At 48.7% G+C, this 22,500-nt stretch overlaps 1 protein-coding gene across 1 annotated transcript in view; it reads right to left on the bottom strand.

Annotated features, from left to right (window-relative positions):
• The window catches only part of LOC112236738 (piezo-type mechanosensitive ion channel component 2-like), a 207,640-nt gene that overhangs the window by 92,737 nt on the left and 92,403 nt on the right, over positions 1-22,500 (bottom strand). The window contains 9 exon segments of the mRNA XM_042329609.1: positions 2,864-3,029; positions 3,879-3,980; positions 6,087-6,291; positions 7,185-7,385; positions 8,688-8,810; positions 10,269-10,445; positions 10,654-10,814; positions 14,032-14,221; positions 14,348-14,351. Of these exon segments, the coding sequence (XP_042185543.1) occupies positions 2,864-3,029; positions 3,879-3,980; positions 6,087-6,291; positions 7,185-7,385; positions 8,688-8,810; positions 10,269-10,445; positions 10,654-10,814; positions 14,032-14,221; positions 14,348-14,351 (1,329 nt within the window).

The following is a 22,500-nucleotide window of genomic DNA, read 5'->3' as shown; positions in this document are numbered from 1 at the left end:
TCATCTCTTCAGTGGGTCATATGATTGAGTGTAGTCTGGCCCAGGAGTGGGAAGGTGAACGGAAAGGCTCTGGAGCAACGAACCGCCGTTGCTGTCTCTGCCTGGCCGGTTCCCCTCTTTCCACTGGGATTCTCTGCCTCTAACCCTATTACAGGGGCTGAGTCACTGGCTTACTGGGGCTCTCTCGTGCCGTCCCTGGAAGGGGTGCGTCACCTGAGTGGGTTGATTCACTGATGTGGTCATCCTGTCTGGGTTGGCGCCCCCCCTTGGGTTGTGCCATGGCAGAGATCTTTGTGGGCTATACTCAGCCTTGTCTCAGGATGGTAAGTTGGTGGTTGAAGATATCCCTCTAGTGGTGTGGGGGCTGTGCTTTGGCAAAGTGGGTGGGGTTATATCCTTCCTGTTTGGCCCTGTCCGGGGGTGTCCTCGGATGGGGCCACAGTGTCTCCTGACCCCTCCTGTCTCAGCCTCCAGTATTTATGCTGCAGTAGTTTATGTGTCGGGGGGCTAGGGTCAGTTTGTTATATCTGGAGTACTTCTCCTGTCCTATTCGGTGTCCTGTGTGAATCTAAGTGTGCGTTCTCTCCTTCTCTCTTTCTTTCTCTCTCTCGGAGGACCTGAGCCCTAGGACCATGCCCCAGGACTACCTGACATGATGACACCTTGCTGTCCCCAGTCCACATGGCCGTGCTGCTGCTCCAGTTTCAACTGTTCTGCCTTATTATTATTCGACCATGCTGGTCATTTCTGAACATTTGAACATCTTGGCCATGTTCTGTTATAATCTCCACCTGGCACAGCCAGAAGAGGACTGGCCACCCCTCATAGCCTGGTTCCTCTCTAGGTTTCTTCCTAGGTTTTGGCCTTTCTAGGGAGTTTTTCCTAGCCACTGTGCTTCTAAACCTGCATTGCTTGCTGTTTGGGGTTTTAGGCTGGGTTTCTGTACAGCATTTTGATATATCAGCTGATGTAAGAAGGGCTATATAAATACATTTGCTGTGATTTGTATTCTACTCCCCACCCACTGGGGAGCAAGGCCCAGTCAATCAGAATGATTTTTTTCCCCACAAAAGGGCTTTATTACAGACAGAAATACTCCTCAGTTTCATCCACTGTCCGAGTGGCTGGTCTCAGACAATCCCTCAGGTGAAGAAGCAGGAAGTGGAGGTCCTGGGCTGGCGTGGTGACACGTGGCCTGTGGTTGTGAGGCCGGTTGGACGTACTGCCAAATTCTCTAAAACTACATTTTTTAAATGTTTCCTTTATTTAACTAGGCAAGTCAGTTAATTCTTATTTTCAAATGACAGCCTAGGAACAGTTCGGGGGCAGAACAACAGATTTGTACCTTGTCATCTCAGGGATTCAATCTTGCAACCTTGCGGTTCCTAGTCCAATGCTCTAACCACTAGGCTATGCTGCCGACCCATTTGAGGTGGCGGCTTTTGTTAGAGAACTGAACATTCACTTCTCTGGCAACAGTTCTGGTGGACATTCATGCCAATTGCACACTCCCTCAAAACTTGAGACATCTGTGGCATTGTGTTGTGTGACAAAACGGCACATTTTAGAGTGGCCTTTTATTGTCCCCAGCACAAGCTGTGTTATGACCATGCTGTTCAATCAGCTTCTTGATATGCCACACCTGTCAGGTGGATGGATTATCTTGGCAAAGAAGAACTGCTCACAAGCAGGGATGTAAACAAATTTGTGCACAACATTTGAGAGAAATAAGTTTTTGTGCGCATGACAAATGGCTGGGATCTTTTATTTTAACTCATGAAACATGGGACCTACACTTTACATTTTGCGTTTATATTTTTTGTTCAGTGTATCTGCATCCCAAATGGCACTCTAGTCCCCAATTGCACTACTTTTGGATGGATGAATGGATGGATGGATGGATAGATGAGTGGATGGATGGATGGATGAGTGGATGGATGGATGGATGAATGGATGGATGGATGGATGAATGGATGGATGGATGAGTGGATTGATGGATGGATAGATGGATGGATGGATAGATGAGTGGATGGATGAATGCATAGATGGATGGATGGATAGATGAGTGGATGGGTAGATGGATGGATAGATGAGTGGATGGATGGATGGATGGATATATGAGTGGATGGATGGATGAGTGTGGTCCTCCATCAAACTCAATCACATCAAGAGGGGGAAAAAATACCCTTTCCACTTTTTCGTACATTGAAAGCTATTATTAAGTTAGACAGAGTACCAGACTAAAGAGTCTGAGTCAAAGAGAGAGATAAAGAGAGAGAGACAGAGAGAGAGAGAGAGAGAGAGAGAGCCGGAGTGACACTGATTGGACAGAGTGTTTTGTGGATTATGGATTTCTCTCTACCTCCATATCCGTAATGTGATACGTGGAAAAACCAGAGAATAAGTGCCGGGGAATAAGGGTTGAGGGGTCGAGTCCCGAATTGCAATATATCCCATACATAGTGCACTACTTTTGACAAGAGCCCAAAAGTTGTGCTCTATATAAGGAATAGGATGGCATTTGGGCTGCAGATACAGCAGGGTGGTCTAAAGATGCGTGGTATCTTCACTACTACTGTTGATGGACACAGAGTGCCATAATGAAACAGTTCTCCTCTCCGAGCATCAAAACAGTGGCATGTTAGATCGATGAGAATGAACAGCAACAGGATGGCCTCTTTCCCCCCCTCTCTATCCCCATCTGTCTATCCCATCTCCCTTTCTCAATTGCTGACCTGTGCAATCGAGGTGAGAGCCTCTGGTTACTACTTTAGTGGCCCCACTAAACCTTGTAGAAACAGACAGTAACTAGACATACTGTATGTATGGGTATGCTCTTTTCCAATGGTATAGGTCTACCTACCTGCAGTGTATGAAGTCAGGCACAGGGTTGTGAACGCTGAACGAGGCCGCGTCTAGGTCTCTGCAGATCTCCACGTTGTCTCCGGCCATGAGACGGACAGCTGCCTTGTTCTCCTCATCAAATACACTCCTCTGGAGTGAGGCGCAGAGGAGGAGCATGAAGTCATCTAGAGAGGAGGAGAGAGGAGGAGCATGAAGTCATCTAGAGAGGAGAGGAGGAGCATGAAGTCATCTAGAGAGGAGAGGAGGAGCAGAGCATGAAGTCATCTAGAGAGGAGGAGAGAGGAGGAGCATGAAGTCATCTAGAGAGGAGAAGCAGAAGAGAGGAGGAGCATGAAGTCATCTAGAGAGGAGGAGAGAGGAGGAGCATGAAGTCATCTAGAGAGGAGGAGCATGAAGTCATCTAGAGAGGAGGAGCATGAAGTCATCTAGATAGGACAGAGGAGGAGAGAGGAGGAGAGAGGAGGAGCATGAAGTCATCTAGAGATGAGGAGAGAGCAGGAGCATGAAGTCATCTAGAGAGGAGGAGAGGAAGAGAGGAGGAGCATGAAGTCATCTAGAGAGGAGGAGAGGAAGAGAGGAGGAGCATGAAGGCATCTAGAGAGGAGCAGAAGAGAGGAGGAGAGAGGAGCATGAAGTCATCTAGAGAGGAGGAGAGGAAGAGAGGAGGAGCATGAAGTCATCTAGAGAGGAGGAGCATGAAGTCATCTAGAGAGGAGGAGAGAGGAGGAGCATGAAGTCATCTAGAGAGGAGGAGAGAAGAGAGGAGGAGCATGAAGTCATCTAGAGAGGAGAGGAGGAGCATGAAGTCATCTAGAGAGGAGAGGAGGTAGGAAGGAGAGGACTTAGAAAAGCAGATTTCAGGCTACATATCAAACTAGTGTTTAACTAAAAATGTAGATAGATATAGATAGGCAATATAATCAATTCTATCCAACCCTGTCCATATCGACCCCATTATATCAACCCTGTCCATATCGATCCTTAATAGTCCAACAGAACAATATGATACGTACAGACGAGAAAGATTGGGTTGGGGTTGGTGTGGAAGTCAGGGAAATAAAGCCATTTGATGACGTTGGAGTCCATTGCAGAGTTAGGGAACCTCCATGGGTAGTCTGAAGGGATAGAGAGCAACAACAACAACAACAACATCAACAACAACAATATCAACAACAACAACAACAACAACAATATCAACAACAACAACAACAACAAACTATATTCAAATATAAGAGAATCACATACATTTCACACCCTGGGGTGGCAGGGTAGCCTAGTGGTTAGAGCGTTGGACTAGTAACCCGGAAGGTTGCAAGTTCAAACCCCTCGAGCTGACAAGGTACAAATCTGTCGTTCTGCCCCTGAACAGGCAGTTAACCCACTGTTCCTAGGCCGTCATTGAAAATAAGAATTTGTTCTTAACTGACTTGCCTAGTTAAATAAAGGTTAATTTTTTTTTTAAAACACATAAATAATGAAACAAACACCATATATACAGCGGTATGTGGACACCCCTTCAAATTAGTGGATTCGGGCTTTTTCAGCCACACCCGTTGCTGATTGGTGTATAAAATCGAGCACACAGATGTAGATAAACATTGTCAATAGAACGTCCCGTACTAAAGAGCTCAGTGACTTTCAACGTGGCACCGTCAAAGAACGTCACCTCTGCAACAAGGCAGTTCGGCAAATTTCTGACCTGCTAGAGCTGCCCCCCGGTCAACGGTAAGTGCTGTTATTGTAAAGTGGAAACATCTAAGAGCAACAACGGCTCAGCCGCAAAGTGGTAAGCCACATAAGCTCACAGAACGGGACCTCCGAGTGCTGAAGTTGCTCACTACCTAGTTCCAAAATGCCTCTGGAAGCAACGTCAGCACAAGAACTGTTCGTCTGGAGCTTCATGAAATGGGTTTCCATGGCTGAGCAGCCGCACACAAGCCTAAGATAACCATGCGCAATGCCAAGCGCCGGCTGGAGTGGTGTAAAGCTCACCATCATTGGACTCTGGAGCAGTGGAAACGCATTCTCTGGAGTGATGAATCACACTTCACCATCTGGCAGTCCGATGGACGAATCTGGGTTTGGCGGATCCCAGGAGAACGCTAACTGCCCGAATGCGGATGGATGAGAAATAATGGTCTGGGGCTGTTTTTCATGGTTCAGGCCCCTTAGATCCAGTGAAGGGAAATCCTAACACTACAGCATACAATGAAATTCTAGATGATTCTGTGCTTCTAACATTGTTGCAACAGTTTTGGGAAGGCTCTTTCCTGTTTCAGCATGACAATGCCCCCGTTCAGAAAGTGAGGTCCATACAGAAATGGTTTGTCGAGATCAGTGTGGAAGAACTTGACTAGCCTGCACAGAGCCCTGACCTCAACCCCATCGAACACCTTTGGGATGAATTGGAACGCCAACTGCGAGCCAGTCCTAATCGCCCAACATCAGTGCCCGACTTCACTAATGCTCTTGTGGCTGAATGGAAGCAAGTCCCTGCAGCAATGTTCCAACATCTAGTGGAAAGCCTTCCCAGAAGAGTGGAGGCTGTTATAGCAGCAATGTTCCAACATCGAGTGGAAAGCCTTCCCTGAAGAGTGGAGGCTGTTATAGCAGCAATGTTCCAACATCTAGTGGAAAGCCTTCCTAGAAGAGTGGAGGCTGTTATAGCAGCAATGTTCCAACATCTAGTGGAAAGCCTTCCCAGAAGAGTGGAGGCTGTTATAGCAGCAATGTTCCAACATCTAGTGGAAAGCCTTCCCAGAAGAGTGGAGGCTGTTATAGCAGCAATGTTCCAACATCTAGTGGAAAGCCTTCCCAGAAGAGTGGAGGCTGTTATAGCAGCAATGTTCCAACATCTAGTGGAAAGCTTTCCCAGAAGAGTGGAGGCTGTTATAGCAGCAATGTTCCAACATCTAGTGGAAAGCCTTCCCAGAAGAGTGGAGGCTGTTATAGCAGCAATGTTCCAACATCTAGTGGAAAGCCTTCCCAGAAGAGTGGAGGCTGTTATAGCAGCAATGTTCCAACATCTAGTGGAAAGCCTTCCCAGAACAGTGGAGGCTGTTATAGCAGCAAAGGGAGAACCAACTCCAATGGGATGTTCAATGAGCATGTGGACACATGTTTTTGGTCATGTAGTCTACATACACACACACAACCCCACACACACACACCCCCCACACACACATACCCCACACACACACATACCCCACACATACACATACCTTTGCAAGCTGCAGGTGGTATCCCGATGCACACAAAGTACTGCCAGGTTAGAATACAGGCCTGGAAACAACAGTATTTAGGCCAGATCTCAGCTATAGCTTTCCTCCTACGTCTGTACATCACGGCTATCAGAGAGAAGGCATGCAGCACAGCATAAAAGTCCATACGCTGGCCAATCACATTCACCGCCAGTAGGAAGCATGTCTAGAACAGGGAGTAAGAGGTAGAGAGAGAGAGAGAGAGAGAGAGAGAGTGTGTGAAGTTTAGCCCAAATGATCTCTCTGAATATAATGGTTTCTACCTACCTCCAGCCCATGTGATGTCTCTGAATATAATGGTTTCTACCTACCTCCAGCCCATGTGATCTCTCTGAATATAATGGTTTCTACCTACCTCCAGCCCATGTGATCTCTCTGAATATAATGGTTTCTACCTACCTCCAGCCCATGTGATCTCTCTGAATATAATGGTTTCTACCTTCCTCCAGCCCATGTGATCTCTCTGAATATAATGGTTTCTACCTTCCTCCAGCCCATGTGATCTCTCTGAATATAATGGTTTCTACCTACCTCCAGCCCATGTGATCTCTCTGAATATAATGGTTTCTACCTACCTCCAGCCCATGTGATCTCTCTGAATATAATGGTTTCTACCTACCTCCAGCCCATGTGATCTCTCTGAATATAATGGTTTCTACCTACCTCCAGCCCATGTGATCTCTCTGAATATAATGGTTTCTACCTACCTCCAGCCCATGTGATCTCTCTGAATATAATGGTTTCTACCTACCTCCAGCCCATGTGATCTCTCTGAATATAATGGTTTCTACCTACCTCCAGCCCATGTGATCTCTCTGAATATAATGGTTTCTACCTACCTCCAGCCCATGTGATCTCTCTGAATATAATGGTTTCTACCTACCTCCAGCCCATGTGATCTCTCTGAATATAATGGTTTCTACCTACCTCCAGCCCATGTGATCTCTCTGAATATAATGGTTTCTACCTTCCTCCAGCCCATGTGATCTCTCTGAATATAATGGTTTCTACCTACCTCCAGCCCATGTGATCTCTCTGAATATAATGGTTTCTACCTACCTCCAGCCCGAACTTGTAGAAGAAGTAGTTGATGAAGTACTTGGCACAGTTGACGATGCCGTTGTCGAGGTGTTGCCGCGTGATGTCATGGAAGATGATGCGAGCGGCGGGTGCGGTGAGCTTGTTCCTCAGTCTGTAGTACTGCTGGTGACGGTAGATGGTCACCTCAAACGCCAGCACGGCCAACATCAGCAGGTTGTTCTGGAGGAGGAAAAAGAAACAGTGAAGTAACAGAATAGATCTTTGATGTACATTTCAAATAAATTGTTTGTTATTTTTGCAGTACTGAGGTAGATATTTAGTATAGCCTTGACTCAGAGATCGGTCCTTCTAGCCCTGACTCAGAGATCGGTCCTTCTAGCCTTGACTCAGAGACTGGTCCTTCTAGCACCGACTCAGAGACTGGTCCTTCTAGCCTTGACTCAGAGATCGGTCCTTCTAGCCCTGACTCAGAGACTGGTCCTTCTAGCACCGACTCAGAGACCGGTCCTTCTAGCCCTGACTCAGAGACTGGTCCTTCTAGCCTTGACTCAGAGATGGTCCTTCTAGCCCTGACTCAGAGACTGGTCCTTCTAGCACCGACTCAGAGACTGGTCCTTCTAGCCCTGACTCAGAGACTGGTCCTTCTAGCACCGACTCAGAGACTGGTCCTTCTAGCCTTGACTCAGAGACCGGTCCTTCTAGCCCCGACTCAGAGACTGGTCCTTCTAGCCTTGACTCAGAGACCGGTCCTTCTAGCACCGACTCAGAGACTGGTCCTTCTAGCCTTGACTCAGAGACTGGTCCTTCTAGCACTTGACTCAGAGACTGGTCCTTCTAGCACCGACTCAGAGACTGGTCCTTCTAGCACCGACTCAGAGACTGGTCCTTCTAGCCTTGACTCAGAGACTGGTCCTTCTAGCACCGACTCAGAGACTGGTCCTTCTAGCCTTGACTCAGAGACTGGTCCTTCTAGCCCTGACTCAAGAGACTGGTCCTTCTAGCACAGACTCAGAGACTGGTCCTTCTAGCCCTGACTCAGAGACTGGTCCTTCTAGCCTTGACTCAGAGATCGGTCCTTCTAGCACCGACTCAGAGACTGGTCCTTCCAGCCCTGACTCAGAGACCGGTCCTTCTAGCCTTGACTCAGAGACTGGACCTTCTAGCCCTGACTCAGAGACTGGTCCTTCTAGCCTTGACTCAGAGACTGGTCCTTCTAGCCCTGACTCAGAGAGTGGTCCTTCTAGCACAGACTCAGAGACTGGTCCTTCTAGCACCGACTCAGAGACTGGTCCTGATTCACAGGCTGGTCCTGCCAGACAGATACTCAAAGGTGAGTCTCTCCCAATGTCCTGGGTTCCGAGATGTATCAATGGCAGATTCAATGAAAAACTCAGTGTATGCGTTTTCTATCTTATTTGAGAACTATTTCCTATGTTTGCATGTCCCAAAGTGATGCTATACTACTATACAATATAGATGTCTTGTTTTATAAGTCAACGTGATCGGTTAGTGTCTCCTCACCCTAAGGTTCTCCAGTAGAGGGTTGAATTTGTTGAGTCCGACCCAGTTGGACGGGTCTACTGGCTCCTTGTACAGTAGAGAGTCTTTCATCTCTTCTCTCTGTTTCTCTGTGTAGTTCATTGGCTGGGGAGGACGAGTCAGAACATGAGTCAGAACAGTCAAACCATATTTAAACGACCCTAGGCTTTTGTAAGTACCCTTACGAACAACCCAGAAGACGAAGTCAGTCCAAAACATAAAATGTTCTTAGTAACAGTTACATATTGGTATCTATCTCCATACGTTTGAATACATATGAATTTAAAAAATCTACAAATTTAAAAAATCTATCAACCAGCCAACCATTCCATAAACCAACCGACCAACCAACCAACCATTCCACCTACCAACCAACCATTCCATCAACCAACCAACAATTTGATCAACCAACCAAACAACCAATCAATCACTCCATCAACCAACCAACCAACCAACCAATCAACCAACCAGTAAACCATTCCATCAACCAAGCAAACGTTCCATAAACCAACCAACCATTCCATTAACCAACCGGCCATTCCATCAACCAGCCAGCCAACCATTCCATCAACCAGCCAACCATTCCATCAACCATCCCATCAACCAACCTTTCCATCAGCCAACCAACCATCCATCAACCAACCAACCCTTCCATCAACCAATCAACCAACCATTCTATCAACCAGCCAACCATTCTATCAACCAGCCAACCATTCTGTCAACCAGCCAACCATTCCATCAACCATCCCACCAACCAACCATTCCATCAACCAACCAACCAACCATTCCATCAACCAACCAACCCTTCAATCAACCAGCCAACCATTCTGTCAACCAACCAACCATTCCATCAACCAACCAACCAACAAACAAACCATTCCATCAACCAACCAACCAACCAACAAACAAACCATTCCATCAACCAACCAACCTTTCCATCAATCAACCAAACCTCCATCAACCAACCAACCAACCAACCATTCCATCAACAAACCAACCAACCACCCAACCAACAATTCCATCAACCAACCATTCCATCAACCAACCAACCATTCCATCAACAAACCAACCAGCCAACCAACCATTCCATCAACAAACCAACCATTCCATCAACAAACCAACTATTCCATCAACCAACCAACCATTCCATCAACAAACCAACCAACCATTCCATCAACAAACCAACCATTCCATCAACAAACCAACCAACCATTCCATCAACAAACCAACCATTCCATCAACAAACCAACCAACCAACCATTCCATCAACCAACCAACCATCCCATCAACAAACCAACCAACCATTCCATCAACAAACCAACCAACCATTCCATCAACAAACCAACCAACCATTCCATCAACAAACCAACCAACCATTCCATCAACAAACCAACCATTCCATCAACAAACCAACCAACCAACCATTCCATCAACAAACCAACCAACCAACCATTCCATCAACAAACCAAGCAGCCAACCAACCAAACAACCAACCGTTCCATCAACCAACCAACCAACCATTCCATCAACAAACCATTCTACCCACCGACCCACCCTACTCACCATGGAGCAGTTCTTGGAGTAAGAGGCAGGTTGTATAGATTCCAGCTGGTACAACATCTTACAGACGATGATAACACAGGTCCAGACTGTACAGATACTGGAGGCCAGGGGTCTGAACTGACTGAAGGGTAGAGCGAAGGCCCAGCACGCCATAAACACGTAGTTGAACAAGGACACCTGCCAGAGAGGAGAAACAGTTAGGTTTAGTGTCTGTACCACTACTAGATTTATGAAAAGATCACTACTAAAAACACAAACTCCAAGAGTGGACAATGATTGTTATTAGGAACAACTGAAACAGAGGTAGTTTGGGTGATAAGTATTCAATTGTTAGTGTAATGACTAGGCGGTAGCTCAGCAAGCAGCTCAAACCCCCAGCCCTTACCTCCTTGACAGAGACCAGTATGATATACGAAGAGACGATCTTGATGATGTGTATCTCTAGGAGCCACCAGATGAAGAGCTGCAGCTTGTGGAAATATTCCAGGAACTTGAGGAACAGCACAGTCAGACGGTCCACCACCAGGTGCCACTTATTCTTTAGGTCTGACAGGAACAGGAAGAGACAGGAAGCAATCAGTCAGTCAGCCAGTCAGTCAGACTGTCCACCACCAGGTGCCACTTATTCTTTAGGTCTGACAGGAACAGGACGAGACAGGAAACAATCAGTCAGCCAGTCAGTCAGTCAGCCGATAGTCAGCCAGTCAGTCAGTCAGTCAGACGGTCCACCACCAGGTGCCACTTATTCTTTAGGTCTGACAGGAACAGGACGAGACAGGGAGCAATCTGTCAGTCCCTCAGTCAGTCTGACAATCAGTCAGTCAATCTTGTCAGTAAGTCAGCCAGTTAATCCGTCAGTCAATAAGTCAGTCAACCAGTAGTCAGTCTGACAATCAGTCAGCCAGTCAGTCAGTCAACCAGTCAGCCAGTTAGCCAATCCGTCAGTCAATCTTGTCAGTCAGTCAGCCAGAAGTCAGTCAGTCAGTCAACCAGTTAATCCGTCAGTCAATATGTTAGTCAACCAATAGTCAGTCAACCAGTCAGCCAGGTAGCCAATCTGTCTGTCAGTCAATCAATCAGCCAGTCAGTCAATCAGCAGCCAGTCAGTCAGCCAGTTGGTCAATCAGTCAGTCAATCACTTAGTAAGTCAGTCACTCCATCAATCAGTCAATCAGTCAGCCAGTTATCCAATCAGTCAGTCAATCAGTCAGCCAGTCAGTCAGTCAGTAAGCCAGCTATCCAATCAGTTAATTAGTCAGCCAGTTATCCAATCAGTCAGTCAACCTGCCTCCCCTCTAGTCTACCTGCCTCCCCGCTAGTCTACCTGCCTCCCCACTAGCCTACCTGCCTCTCCACTAGTATACCTGCCGCCCCTCTAGTCTACCTGCCTCCCCACTAGTCTACCTGCCTCCCCACTAGTCTACCTGCCTCCCCACTAGTCTACCTGCCTCCCCACTAGTCTACCTGCCTCCCCACTAGTCTACCTTCCGCCCCTCTAGTTTACCTGCCTCCACACTAGTCTACCTGCCTCCCCACTAGTCTACCTTCCGCCCCACTAGTCTACCTGGCTCCCCACTAGTCTACCTACCTCCCCACTAGTCTACCTGCCTCCCCTCTAGTCTACCTGCCGCCCCTCTAGTCTACCTGCCGCCCCACTAGTCTACCTGCCTCCCCTCTAGTCTACCTGCCCCCCACTAGTCTAACTGCCTCCCCTCTAGTCTACCTGCCGCCCCTCTAGTCTACCTGCCGCCCCACTAGTCTACCTGCCGCCCCACTAGTCTACCTGCCTCTAACCAATAGTCTACCTGCCTCCCCACTAGTCTACCTAAATCAAATCAAATCAAATCAAATTTTATTAGTCTACCTGCCTCTAACTACTAGTCTACCTGCCTCTAACCACTAGTCTACCTGCCTCCCCACTAGTCTACCTGCCTCCCCTCTAGTCTACCTGCCTCTAACCACTAGTCTACCTTCCTCTAACCACTAGTCTACCTGCCAGTCAGTCAGTCAGTAAGCCAGCTATCCAATCAGTTAATTAGTCAGCCAGTTATCCAATCAGTCAGTCAACCTGCCTCCCCTCTAGTCTACCTGCCTCCCCACTAGTCTACCTGCCTCCCCTCTAGTCTACCTGCCTCCCCGCTAGTCTACCTGCCTCCCCTCTAGTCTACCTGCCTCCCCTCTAGTCTACCTGCCTCCCCACTAGTCTACCTGCCTCCCCACTAGTCTACTTGCCTCCCCACTAGTCTACCTGCCTCCCCGCTAGTCTACCTGCCGCCCCACTAGTCTACCTGCCTCTAACCACTAGTCTACCTGCCTCTAACCTCTAGTCTACCTGCTTCACCACTAGTCTACCTTACTCTAACCACTAGTCTACCTGCCTCTAACCACTAGTCTACCTGCCTCTAACCACTAATCTACCTGCCCCCTCTAGTCTACCTGCCTCTAACCACTAGTCTACCTGCCTCTAACCACTAGTCTACCTGCCTCCCCACTAGTCTACCTAACTCCCCACTAGTCTACCTGCCTCCCCGCTAGTCTACCTGCCGCCCCACTAGTCTACCTGCCTCTAACCTCTAGTCTACCTGCCTCTAACCACTAGTCTACCTGCCTCTAACCACTAGTCTACCTGCCTCTAACCACTAGTCTACCTGCCTCTAACCACTAGTCTATCTGCCTCTAACCACTAGTCTATCTGCCTCTAACCACTAGTCTAACTGCCTCCCCTCTAGTCTACCTGCCTCTAACCGCTAGTCTACCTGCCTCTAACCACTAGTCTACCTGCCTCCCCACTAGTCTACCTGCCTCCCCTCTAGTCTACCTGCCTCTAACGACTAGTCTACCTGCCTCTAACGACTAGTCTACCTGCCTCCCCACTAGTCTACCTGCCTCCCCACTAGTCTACCTGCCTCCCCACTAGTCTACCTGCCTCCCCTCTAGTCTACCTGCCTCCCCACTAGTCTACCTGCCTCCCCACTAGTCTACCTGCCTCTAACCACTAGTCTACCTGCTGCCCCACTAGTCTACCTGCCTCCCCACTAGTCTACCTGCCTCCCCACTAGTCTACCTGCCTCCCCTCTAGTCTACCTGCCTCCCACTAGTCTACCTGCCTCCCCACTAGTCTACCTGCCTCCCCTCTAGTCTACCTGCCTCCCCGCTAGTCTACCTGCCTCCCCTCTTGTCTACCTGCCTCCCCTCTAGTCTACCTGCCTCCCTCTAGTCTACCTGCCTCTAACCACTAGTCTACCTGCCTCTAACCACTAGTCTACCTGCCTCCCCACTAGTCTACCTGCCTCCCCACTAGTCTACCTGCCTCCCCTCTAGTCTACCTGCCTCTAACGACTAGTCTACCTGCCTCCCTACTAGTCTACCTGCCTCCCCACTAGTCTACCTGCCTCCCCACTAGTCTACCTGCCTCCCCACTAGTCTACCTGCCTCCCCTCTAGTCTACCTGCCTCCCCTCTAGTCTACCTGCCGCCCCTCTAGTCTACCTGCCTCCCCACTAGTCTACCTGCCTCTAACCACTAGTCTACCTGCCTCCCCACTAGTCTACCTGCCGCCCCTCTAGTCTACCTGCCTCCCCACTAGTCTACCTGCCTCCCCACTAGTCTACCTGCCTCTAACCACTAGTCTACCTGCCTCCCCACTAGTCTACCTGCCGCCCCTCTAGTCTACCTGCCGCCCCGCTAGTCTACCTGCCTCTAACCTCTAGTCTACCTGCCTCTAACCACTAGTCTACCTGCCGCCCTGACGGTGTTCTGTGTACCTGAGGTAGTGTTTTCTGTGGAGGGATCTGGCTCAGTTCCCACACTGCAGTGGCCACTCCCCCCCGACCCTGCACTGGACTCAAACGACTTATGGAACGATTGATGCAACTCAAACGACTTTCCGAATGACTGACGCAGGTCTATAGACTGATGGAGTCCTCCTTTCTGCTTCATCCCTCCATCTTTCTCCTGCATCACCACCACCAGGGTTCCCTCCTTCTCCTTCTTCTCTTTCTTGTCGTCTGATCGTATCACTCCTTCTCCAGAAGAGATGCTGAGCATGGTGATGTCAGCCAGGCTTCCATCCTGGTGTACCAGTCTGGGGAGGGAGATGGTGTTTAGATTCATGAGAGACACACACACACACAGACGCACGCACACACACACGCACGCACACACACACACACACGCACGTGCACGCACGCACACACACACACACACACACACACACACAAACCCACACACACGCACTCTAAGGTTGGGCGATATCGACCATCGTCCTATCGTGATTCTGTACCCATTAACCATAGTGTGTGTGACTGTCTGATGAGGAACAGGCTGATTATAGGGTACACTACAGCATCCATAGGCTGGTTATCAAATCAAATCAAATCAAATTTTATTTGTCACATACACATGGTTAGCAGATGTTAATGCGAGTGTAGCGAAATGCTTGTGCTTCTAGTTCCGACAATGCAGTAATAACGAGCAAGTAATCTAACTAACAATTCCAAAAAAACTACTGTCATACACAGTGTAAGGGGATAAAGAATATGTACATAAGGATATATGAATGAGTGATGGTACAGGGCAGCATAGGCAAGATACAGTAGATGATATCGAGTACAGTATATACATATGAGATAAGTATGTAAACCAAGTGGCATAGTTAAAGTGGCTAGTGATACATGTATTACATAAGGATGCAGTCGATGATATAGAGTACAGTATCAACGTATGCATATGAGATGAACAATGTAGGGTAAGTAACATTATATAAGGTAGCATTGTTTAAAGTGGCTAGTGATATATTTACATCATTTCCCATCGATTCCCATGATTAAAGTGGCTGGAGTAGAGTCAGTGTCATTGACAGTGTGTTGGCAGTAGCCACTCAATGTTAGTGGTGGCTGTTTAACAGTCTGATGGCCTTGAGATAGAAGCTGTTTTTCAGTCTCTCGGTCCCAGCTTTGATGCACCTGTACTGACCTCGCCTTCTGGATGGCAGCGGGGTGAACAGGCAGTGGCTCGGGTGGTTGATGTCCTTGATGATCTTTATGGCCTTCCTGTAGCATCGGGTGGTGTAGGTGTCCTGGAGGGCAGGTAGTTTGCCCCCGGTGATGCGTTGTGCAGACCTCACTACCCTCTGAGAGCCTTACGGTTGAGGGCGGTGCAGTTGCCATACCAGGCGGTGATACAGCCCGCCAGGATGCTCTCGATTGTGCATCTGTAGAAGTTTGTGAGTGCTTTTGGTGACAAGCCGAATTTCTTCAGCCTCCTGAGGTTGAAGAGGCGCTGCTGCGCCTTCCTCACGATGCTGTCTGTGTGAGTGGACCAATTCAGTTTGTCTGTGATGTGTATGCCGAGGAACTTAAAACTTGCTACCCTCTCCACTACTGTTCCATCGATGTGGATGGGGGTGTTCCCTCTGCTGTTTCCTGAAGTCCACAATCATCTCCTTAGTTTTGTTGACGTTGAGTGTGAGGTTATTTTCCTGACACCACACTCCGAGGGCCCTCACCTCCTCCCTGTAGGCCGTCTCGTCGTTGTTGGTAATCAAGCCTACCACTGTTGTGTCGTCCGCAAACTTGATGATTGAGTTGGAGGCGTGCATGGCCACGCAGTCGTGGGTGAACAGGGAGTACAGGAGAGGGCTCAGAACGCACCCTTGTGGGGCCCCAGTGTTGAGGATCAGCGGGAGGAGATGTTGTTGCCTACCCTCACCACCTGGGGGCGGCCCGTCAGGAAGTCCAGTACCCAGTTGCACAGGGCGGGGTCGAGACCCAGGGTCTCGAGCTTGATGACGAGCTTGGAGGGTACTATGGTGTTGAATGCCGAGCTGTAGTCGATGAACAGCATTCTCACATAGGTATTCCTCTTGTCCAGATGGGTTAGGGCAGTGTGCAGTGTGGTTGAGATTGCATCGTCTGTGGACCTATTTGGGCGGTAAGCAAATTGGAGTGGGTCAAGGGTGTCAGGTAGGGTGGAGGTGATATGGTCCTTGACTAGTCTCTCAAAGCACTTCATGATGACGGATGTGAGTGCTACGGGGCGGTAGTCGTTTAGCTCAGTTACCTTAGCTTTCTTGGGAACAGGAACAATGGTGGCCCTCTTGAAGCATGTGGGAACAGCAGACTGGTATAGGGATTGATTGAATATGTCCGTAAACACACCGGCCAGCTGGTCTGCGCATGCTCTGAGGGCGCGGCTGGGGATGTCTGGGCCTGCAGCCTTGCGAGGGTTAACACGTTTAAATGTCTTACTCACTTCGGCTGCAGTGAAGGAGAGACCGCATGTTTCCGTTGCAGGCCGTGTCAGTGGCACTGTATTGTCCTCAAAGCGGGCAAAAAGTTATTTAGTCTGCCTGGGAGCAAGACATCCTGGTCCGTGACTGGGCTGGGTTTCTTCCTGTAGTCCGTGATTGACTGTAGACCCTGCCACATACCTCTTGTGTCTGAGCCGTTGAATTGAGATTCTACTTTGAATAGGCTGGTTATAGGACTACATCACGATGGAACAGTGACTTCAAACATTCAACCTCCAGCTGTACCCCCTCTAGTACCAGGGTCAGCGCACTCTACAATGTTGTGTTTTGCCATCATTGTAAGCTTGCCACACACACACACACTATACAATACATTTTTTAAACTGATGAGTGTGAGTTTGTGTGACAACCCGGCTCGTGAGAAGTGACAAAGAGCTCTTATAGGACCAGGGCACAAATAATAATATTATAATAATAATCAATAATTTTGATATTTATTTAACAATCTTACACATCTTACATATAAAACCTTTGTTCATCGAAAATTGTGAATAACTCACCACAGGTTAATGAGAAGGTTGTGCTTGAAAGGATGCACATAACTCTGCAATGTTGGGTTGTATTGGAGAGAGTCTCAGTCTTAAATCTATTTCCACACAGTCTGTGCCTGTATTTAGTTTTCATGCTAGTGACTCTCTCACCTAACTACGTGGTTGCAAAAGGCTTCAGTGTCTTAACAGCACGATTTTCCAAGGCAGGATACTCTGAGCGCAGCCCAATTCAGAAACCTGGCAGTGGCTTCTGATTCAAGCGGTTCTGTGAATATCCAATTTTGTTGCAATTTTGATGAGGTAAGTGGACGAGAATCTACTCTCACATATGTATGTGGTTGCAAGATTGGATCCCCCGAGCGGACAAAGTGAAAATCTGTGGTTCTGCCCCTGAACAAGTGGACTGGAGGCAGGACATGAAAGGGATAAGGAATCCAGTTGTTTGTGTCGTCCGTTTCAGGAAAGTACCCGCGTAATTGCACAACCAGTTCACTCAGGTGCTTCGCTATATCACATTTGACATGGTCCGTAAGCTTGAGTTCATTTACACACAAAAAATCATACAATGATGGAAAGACCTGTGTGTTGTCCTTGTTAATGCAGACAGAGAAGAGCTCCGACCTCTGAATCATAGCCTCAATTTTGTCCCGCACATTGAATATAGTTGCGGAGAGTCGTCCATGTAATCCTAGATTCAGATCATTCCGGCGAGACAAAACATCACCCAGATTTGGCGAGTCGTGTGAGAAACTCGTCATCATGCAAACGGTCAGACAAGTGAAAATTATGGTCAGTAAAGAAAAACTTTAAGCTCGTCTCTCAATTCAAAAATAAGTGTCAATACTTTGCCCCTTAATAACCAGCTCACTTCTGTATGTTGTAAAAGCCTTACATGGTCGCTGCCCTTATCATTGCATAGTGCAGAATGTACACGAGAGTTCAGGGGCCTTTTGCTTTAACAAAGTTAACCATTTTCACTGTGGTGTTCAAAACATCTTTCAAGCTGTCAGGCATTCCCTTGGCAGCAAGAGCCTCTCGGTGGATGCTGCAGTCTACCCAAGAGCCTGTAGGTGGATGCTGCAGTGTACCCAAGAGCCTCTAGGTGGATGCTGCAGTGTACCCAAGAGCCTCTCGGTGGATGCTGCAGTGTACCCAAGAGCCTCTCGGTGGATGCTGCAGTGTACCCAAGAGCCTCTCGGTGGATGCTGCAGTCTACCCAAGAGCCTCTCGGTGGATGCTGCAGTCTACCCAAGAGCCTCTCGATGGATGCTGCAGTCTACCCAAGAGCCTCTAGGTGGATGCTGCAGTGTACCCAAGAGCCTCTCGGTGGATGCTGCAGTGTACCCAAGAGCCTCTAGGTGGATGCTGCAGTGTAACCAAGAGCCTCTAGGTGGATGCTGCAGTGTACCCAAGAGCCTCTAGGTGGATGCTGCAGTCTACCCAAGAGCCTCTAGGTGGACGCTACAGTGTACCCAAGAGCCTCTAGGGGGATGCTGCAGTGTACCCAAGAGCCTCTCGGTGGATGCTGCAGTCTACCCAAGAGCCTCTCGGTGGATGCTGCAGTGTACCCAAGAGCCTCTCGGTGGATGCTGCAGTGTACCCAAGAGCCTCTAGGGGGATGCTGCAGTCTACCCAAGAGCCTCTCGGTGGATGCTGCAGTGTACCCAAGAGCCTCTCGGTGGATGCTGCAGTGTACCCAAGAGCCTCTCGGTGGATGCTGCAGTCTACCCAAGAGCCTCTCGGTGGATGCTGCAGTGTACCCAAGAGCCTCTCGGTGGATACTGCAGTGTACCCAAGAGCCTCTCGGTGGATGCTGCAGTGTACCCAAGAGCCTCTAGGTGGATGCTGCAGTGTACCCAAGAGCCTCTCGGTGGATGCTGCAGTGTACCCAAGAGCCTCTCGGTGGATGCTGCAGTGTACCCAAGAGCCTCTCGGTGGATGCTGCAGTCTACCCAAGAGCCTCTCGGTGGATGCTGCAGTCTACCCAAGAGCCTCTCGATGGATGCTGCAGTCTACCCAAGAGCCTCTAGGTGGATGCTGCAGTGTACCCAAGAGCCTCTAGGTGGATGCTGCAGTGTACCCAAGAGCCTCTAGGTGGATGCTGCAGTGTAACCAAGAGCCTCTAGGTGGATGCTGCAGTGTACCCAAGAGCCTCTAGGTGGATGCTGCAGTCTACCCAAGAGCCTCTAGGTGGACGCTACAGTGTACCCAAGAGCCTCTAGGGGGATGCTGCAGTGTACCCAAGAGCCTCTCGGTGGATGCTGCAGTCTACCCAAGAGCCTCTAGGGGGATGCTTCAGTCTACCCAAGAGCCTCTAGGGGATGCTGCAGTCTACCCAAGAGCCTCTCGGTGGATGCTGCAGTGTACCCAAGAGCCTCTCGGTGGATGCTGCAGTCTACCCAAGAGCCTCTAGGGGGATGCTGCAGTCTACCCAAGAGCCTCTAGGGGGATGCTGCAGTCTACCCAAGAGCCTCTCGGTGGATGCTGCAGTGTACCCAAGAGCCTCTAGGTGGATGCTGCAGTGTACCCAAGAGCCTCTAGGTGGATGCTGCAGTGTACCCAAGAGTCTCTCGGTGGATGCTGCAGTCTACCCAAGAGCCTCTCGGTGGATGCTGCAGTGTACCCAAGAGCCTCTCGGTGGATGCTGCAGTGTACCCAAGAGCCTCTAGGGGGATGCTGCAGTGTACCCAAGAGCCTCTCGGTGGATGCTGCAGTGGACCCAAGAGCCTCCCGGTGGATGCTGCAGTGTACCCAAGTGGCGTCGGGAGCAACTGCTTGCACGCGCGTTACCACTCCACTATGTCTCCCTGTCATGGTTTTGGCTCCATCAGTACAGACACCAACATGAGCAGCAGCTACGTTTGGCTACATACGGACCGTACATACAGACCCGCGAGAGAGTAACGGTTAATGTGATTGGATGAGTAACGGTTAATGTGATTGGATGTTAATTATTTGACTAAACTACCTGTATTTGACATCGTGTAGTTATTTTGCTGAACATTAGATGGTTTCATTTTATTTTTGGCAGTGAAAAGAGGCTATATCCCTGTTGAAAAATATAAATGAACAGTTTGAAAATGTGAAGCAAAAAAAAGTAAAAAGAAAAGTGTACCCCAGTTTGGGATAACCTGGTCTAAAGTCATGGGTTGAGGCTATTGTCGAAACTAATTGAATATCCTACTGTCCTGCTGTATACTGTCCTACTGTATACTGTCCTACTGTATACTGTCCTGCTGTATACTGTCCTGCTGTATACTGTCCTACTGTCCTGCTGTATACTGTCCTACTGTATACTGTCCTACTGTATACTGTCCTGCTGTATACTGTCCTACTGTATACTGTCCTACTGTCCTGCTGTATACTGTCCTACTGTCCTGCTGTATACTGTCCTACTGTCCTACTGTATACTGTCCTACTGTATACTGTCCTACTGTCCTGCTGTATACTGTCCTGCTGTATACTGTCCTACTGTATACTGTCCTACTGTATACTGTCCTACTGTCCTACTGTATACTGTCCTACTGTCCTACTGTATACTGTCCTACTGTATACTGTCCTACTGTCCTGCTGTATACTGTCCTACTGTCCTACTGTATACTGTCCTACTGTATACTGTCCTACTGTATACTGTCCTACTGTATACTGTCCTACTGTCCTGCTGTATACTGTCCTGCTGTATACTGTCCTACTGTATACTGTCCTACTGTCCTACTGTCCTACTGTCCTGCTGTATACTGTCCTACTGTCCTACTGTCCTACTGTATAATGTCCTGCTGTATACTGTCCTACTGTCCTGCTGTATACTGTCCTACTGTCCTGCTGCATACTGTCCTACTGTCATACTGTCCTACTGTATACTGCCCTACTGTCCTACTGTCCTACTGTCCTACTGTCCTGCTGTATACTGTCCTGCTGTATACTGTCCTACTGTATACTGTCCTACTGTCCTACTGTCCTACTGTCCTGCTGTATACTGTCCTACTGTATACTGTCCTACTGTCCTGCTGTATACTGTCCTACTGTCCTGCTGTATACTGTCCTACTGTCCTTCTGTATACTGTCCTACTGTATACTGTCCTGCTGTATACTGTCCCACTGTCCTACTGTATACTGTCCTACTGTCCTACTGTCCTGCTGTATACTGTCCTGCTGTATACTGTCCTACTGTATACTGCCCTAGTGTCCTACTGTCCTGCTGTATACTGTCCTACTGTCCTGCTGTATACTGTCCTACTGTATACTGTCCTGCTGTATACTGTCCTACTGTATACTGTCCTACTGTATACTGTCCTACTGTCCTGCTGTATGCTGTCCTACTGTATACTGTCCTACTGTCCTACTGTATACTGTCCTACTGTATACTGTCCTACTGTCCTGCTGTATGCTGTCCTACTGTCCTGCTGTCCTACTGTCCTGCTGTATACTGTCCTGCTGTATACTGTCCTACTGTCCTACTGTATACTGTCCTACTGTCCTACTGTCCTGCTGTATGCTGTCCTACTGTATACTGTCCTACTGTCCTACTGTATACTGTCCTACTGTATACTGTCCTACTGTCCTGCTGTCCTACTGTCCTGCTGTATACTGTCCTGCTGTATACTGTCCTACTGTCCTGCTGTATACTGTCCTACTGTCCTGCTGTATACTGTCCTACTGTCCTACTGTATACTGTCCTACTGTATACTGTCCCACTGTTCTGCTGTATGCTGTCCTACTGTATACTGTCCTACTGTATACTGTCCTACTGTATACTGTCCTGCTGTCCTACTGTCCTGCTGTGTACTGTCTTGCTGTCCTACTGTCCTGCTGTGTGCTGTCCTACTGTCCTGCTGTCCTACCGTCTTGCTGTCCTACTGTCCTACTGTCCTACTGTCCTGCTGGGTGCTGTCCTACTGTCCTACTGTCCTGCTGTCCTACTGTCCTGCTGTGTACTGTCCTGCTGTCCTACTGTCCTGCTGTGTGCTGTCCTACTGTCCTGCTGTCCTACCGTCTTGCTGTCCTACTGTCCTACTGTCCTGCTGGGTGCTGTCCTACTGTCCTACTGTCCTGCTGTGTGCTCTCCTACTGTCCTACTGTCCTTTTGTCCTACTGTCCTACTGTATACTGTCCTGCTGTATACTGTCCTACTGTCCTGCTGCATACTGTCCTACTGTCCTACTGTATACTGCCCTACTGTCCTACTGTCCTACTGTCCTACTGTCCTGCTGTCCTACTGTCCTACTGTCCTGCTGTCCTGCTGTCCTTACTGTCCTGCACTACCGTGTCCTGTGAGAATCCGTCCTTCACTACCATGTCCTGTGAGAATCTGTCCTTCACTACCATGTCCTGTGAGAATCTGTCCTTCTACCGTGTCCTGTGAGAATCTGTCCTTCACTACCATGTCCTATGAGAATCTGCCCTTTTACCGTGTCCAGTGAGAACCTGCTCTT

Source organism: Oncorhynchus tshawytscha, linkage group LG10, assembly GCF_018296145.1.
Source record: "Oncorhynchus tshawytscha isolate Ot180627B linkage group LG10, Otsh_v2.0, whole genome shotgun sequence".
Classification (NCBI taxonomy): Eukaryota; Metazoa; Chordata; class Actinopteri; order Salmoniformes; family Salmonidae; genus Oncorhynchus; species Oncorhynchus tshawytscha.
The sequence above is the reverse complement of the archived record's forward strand: the minus strand, read 5'-3'. Positions and strand labels throughout refer to the sequence as shown.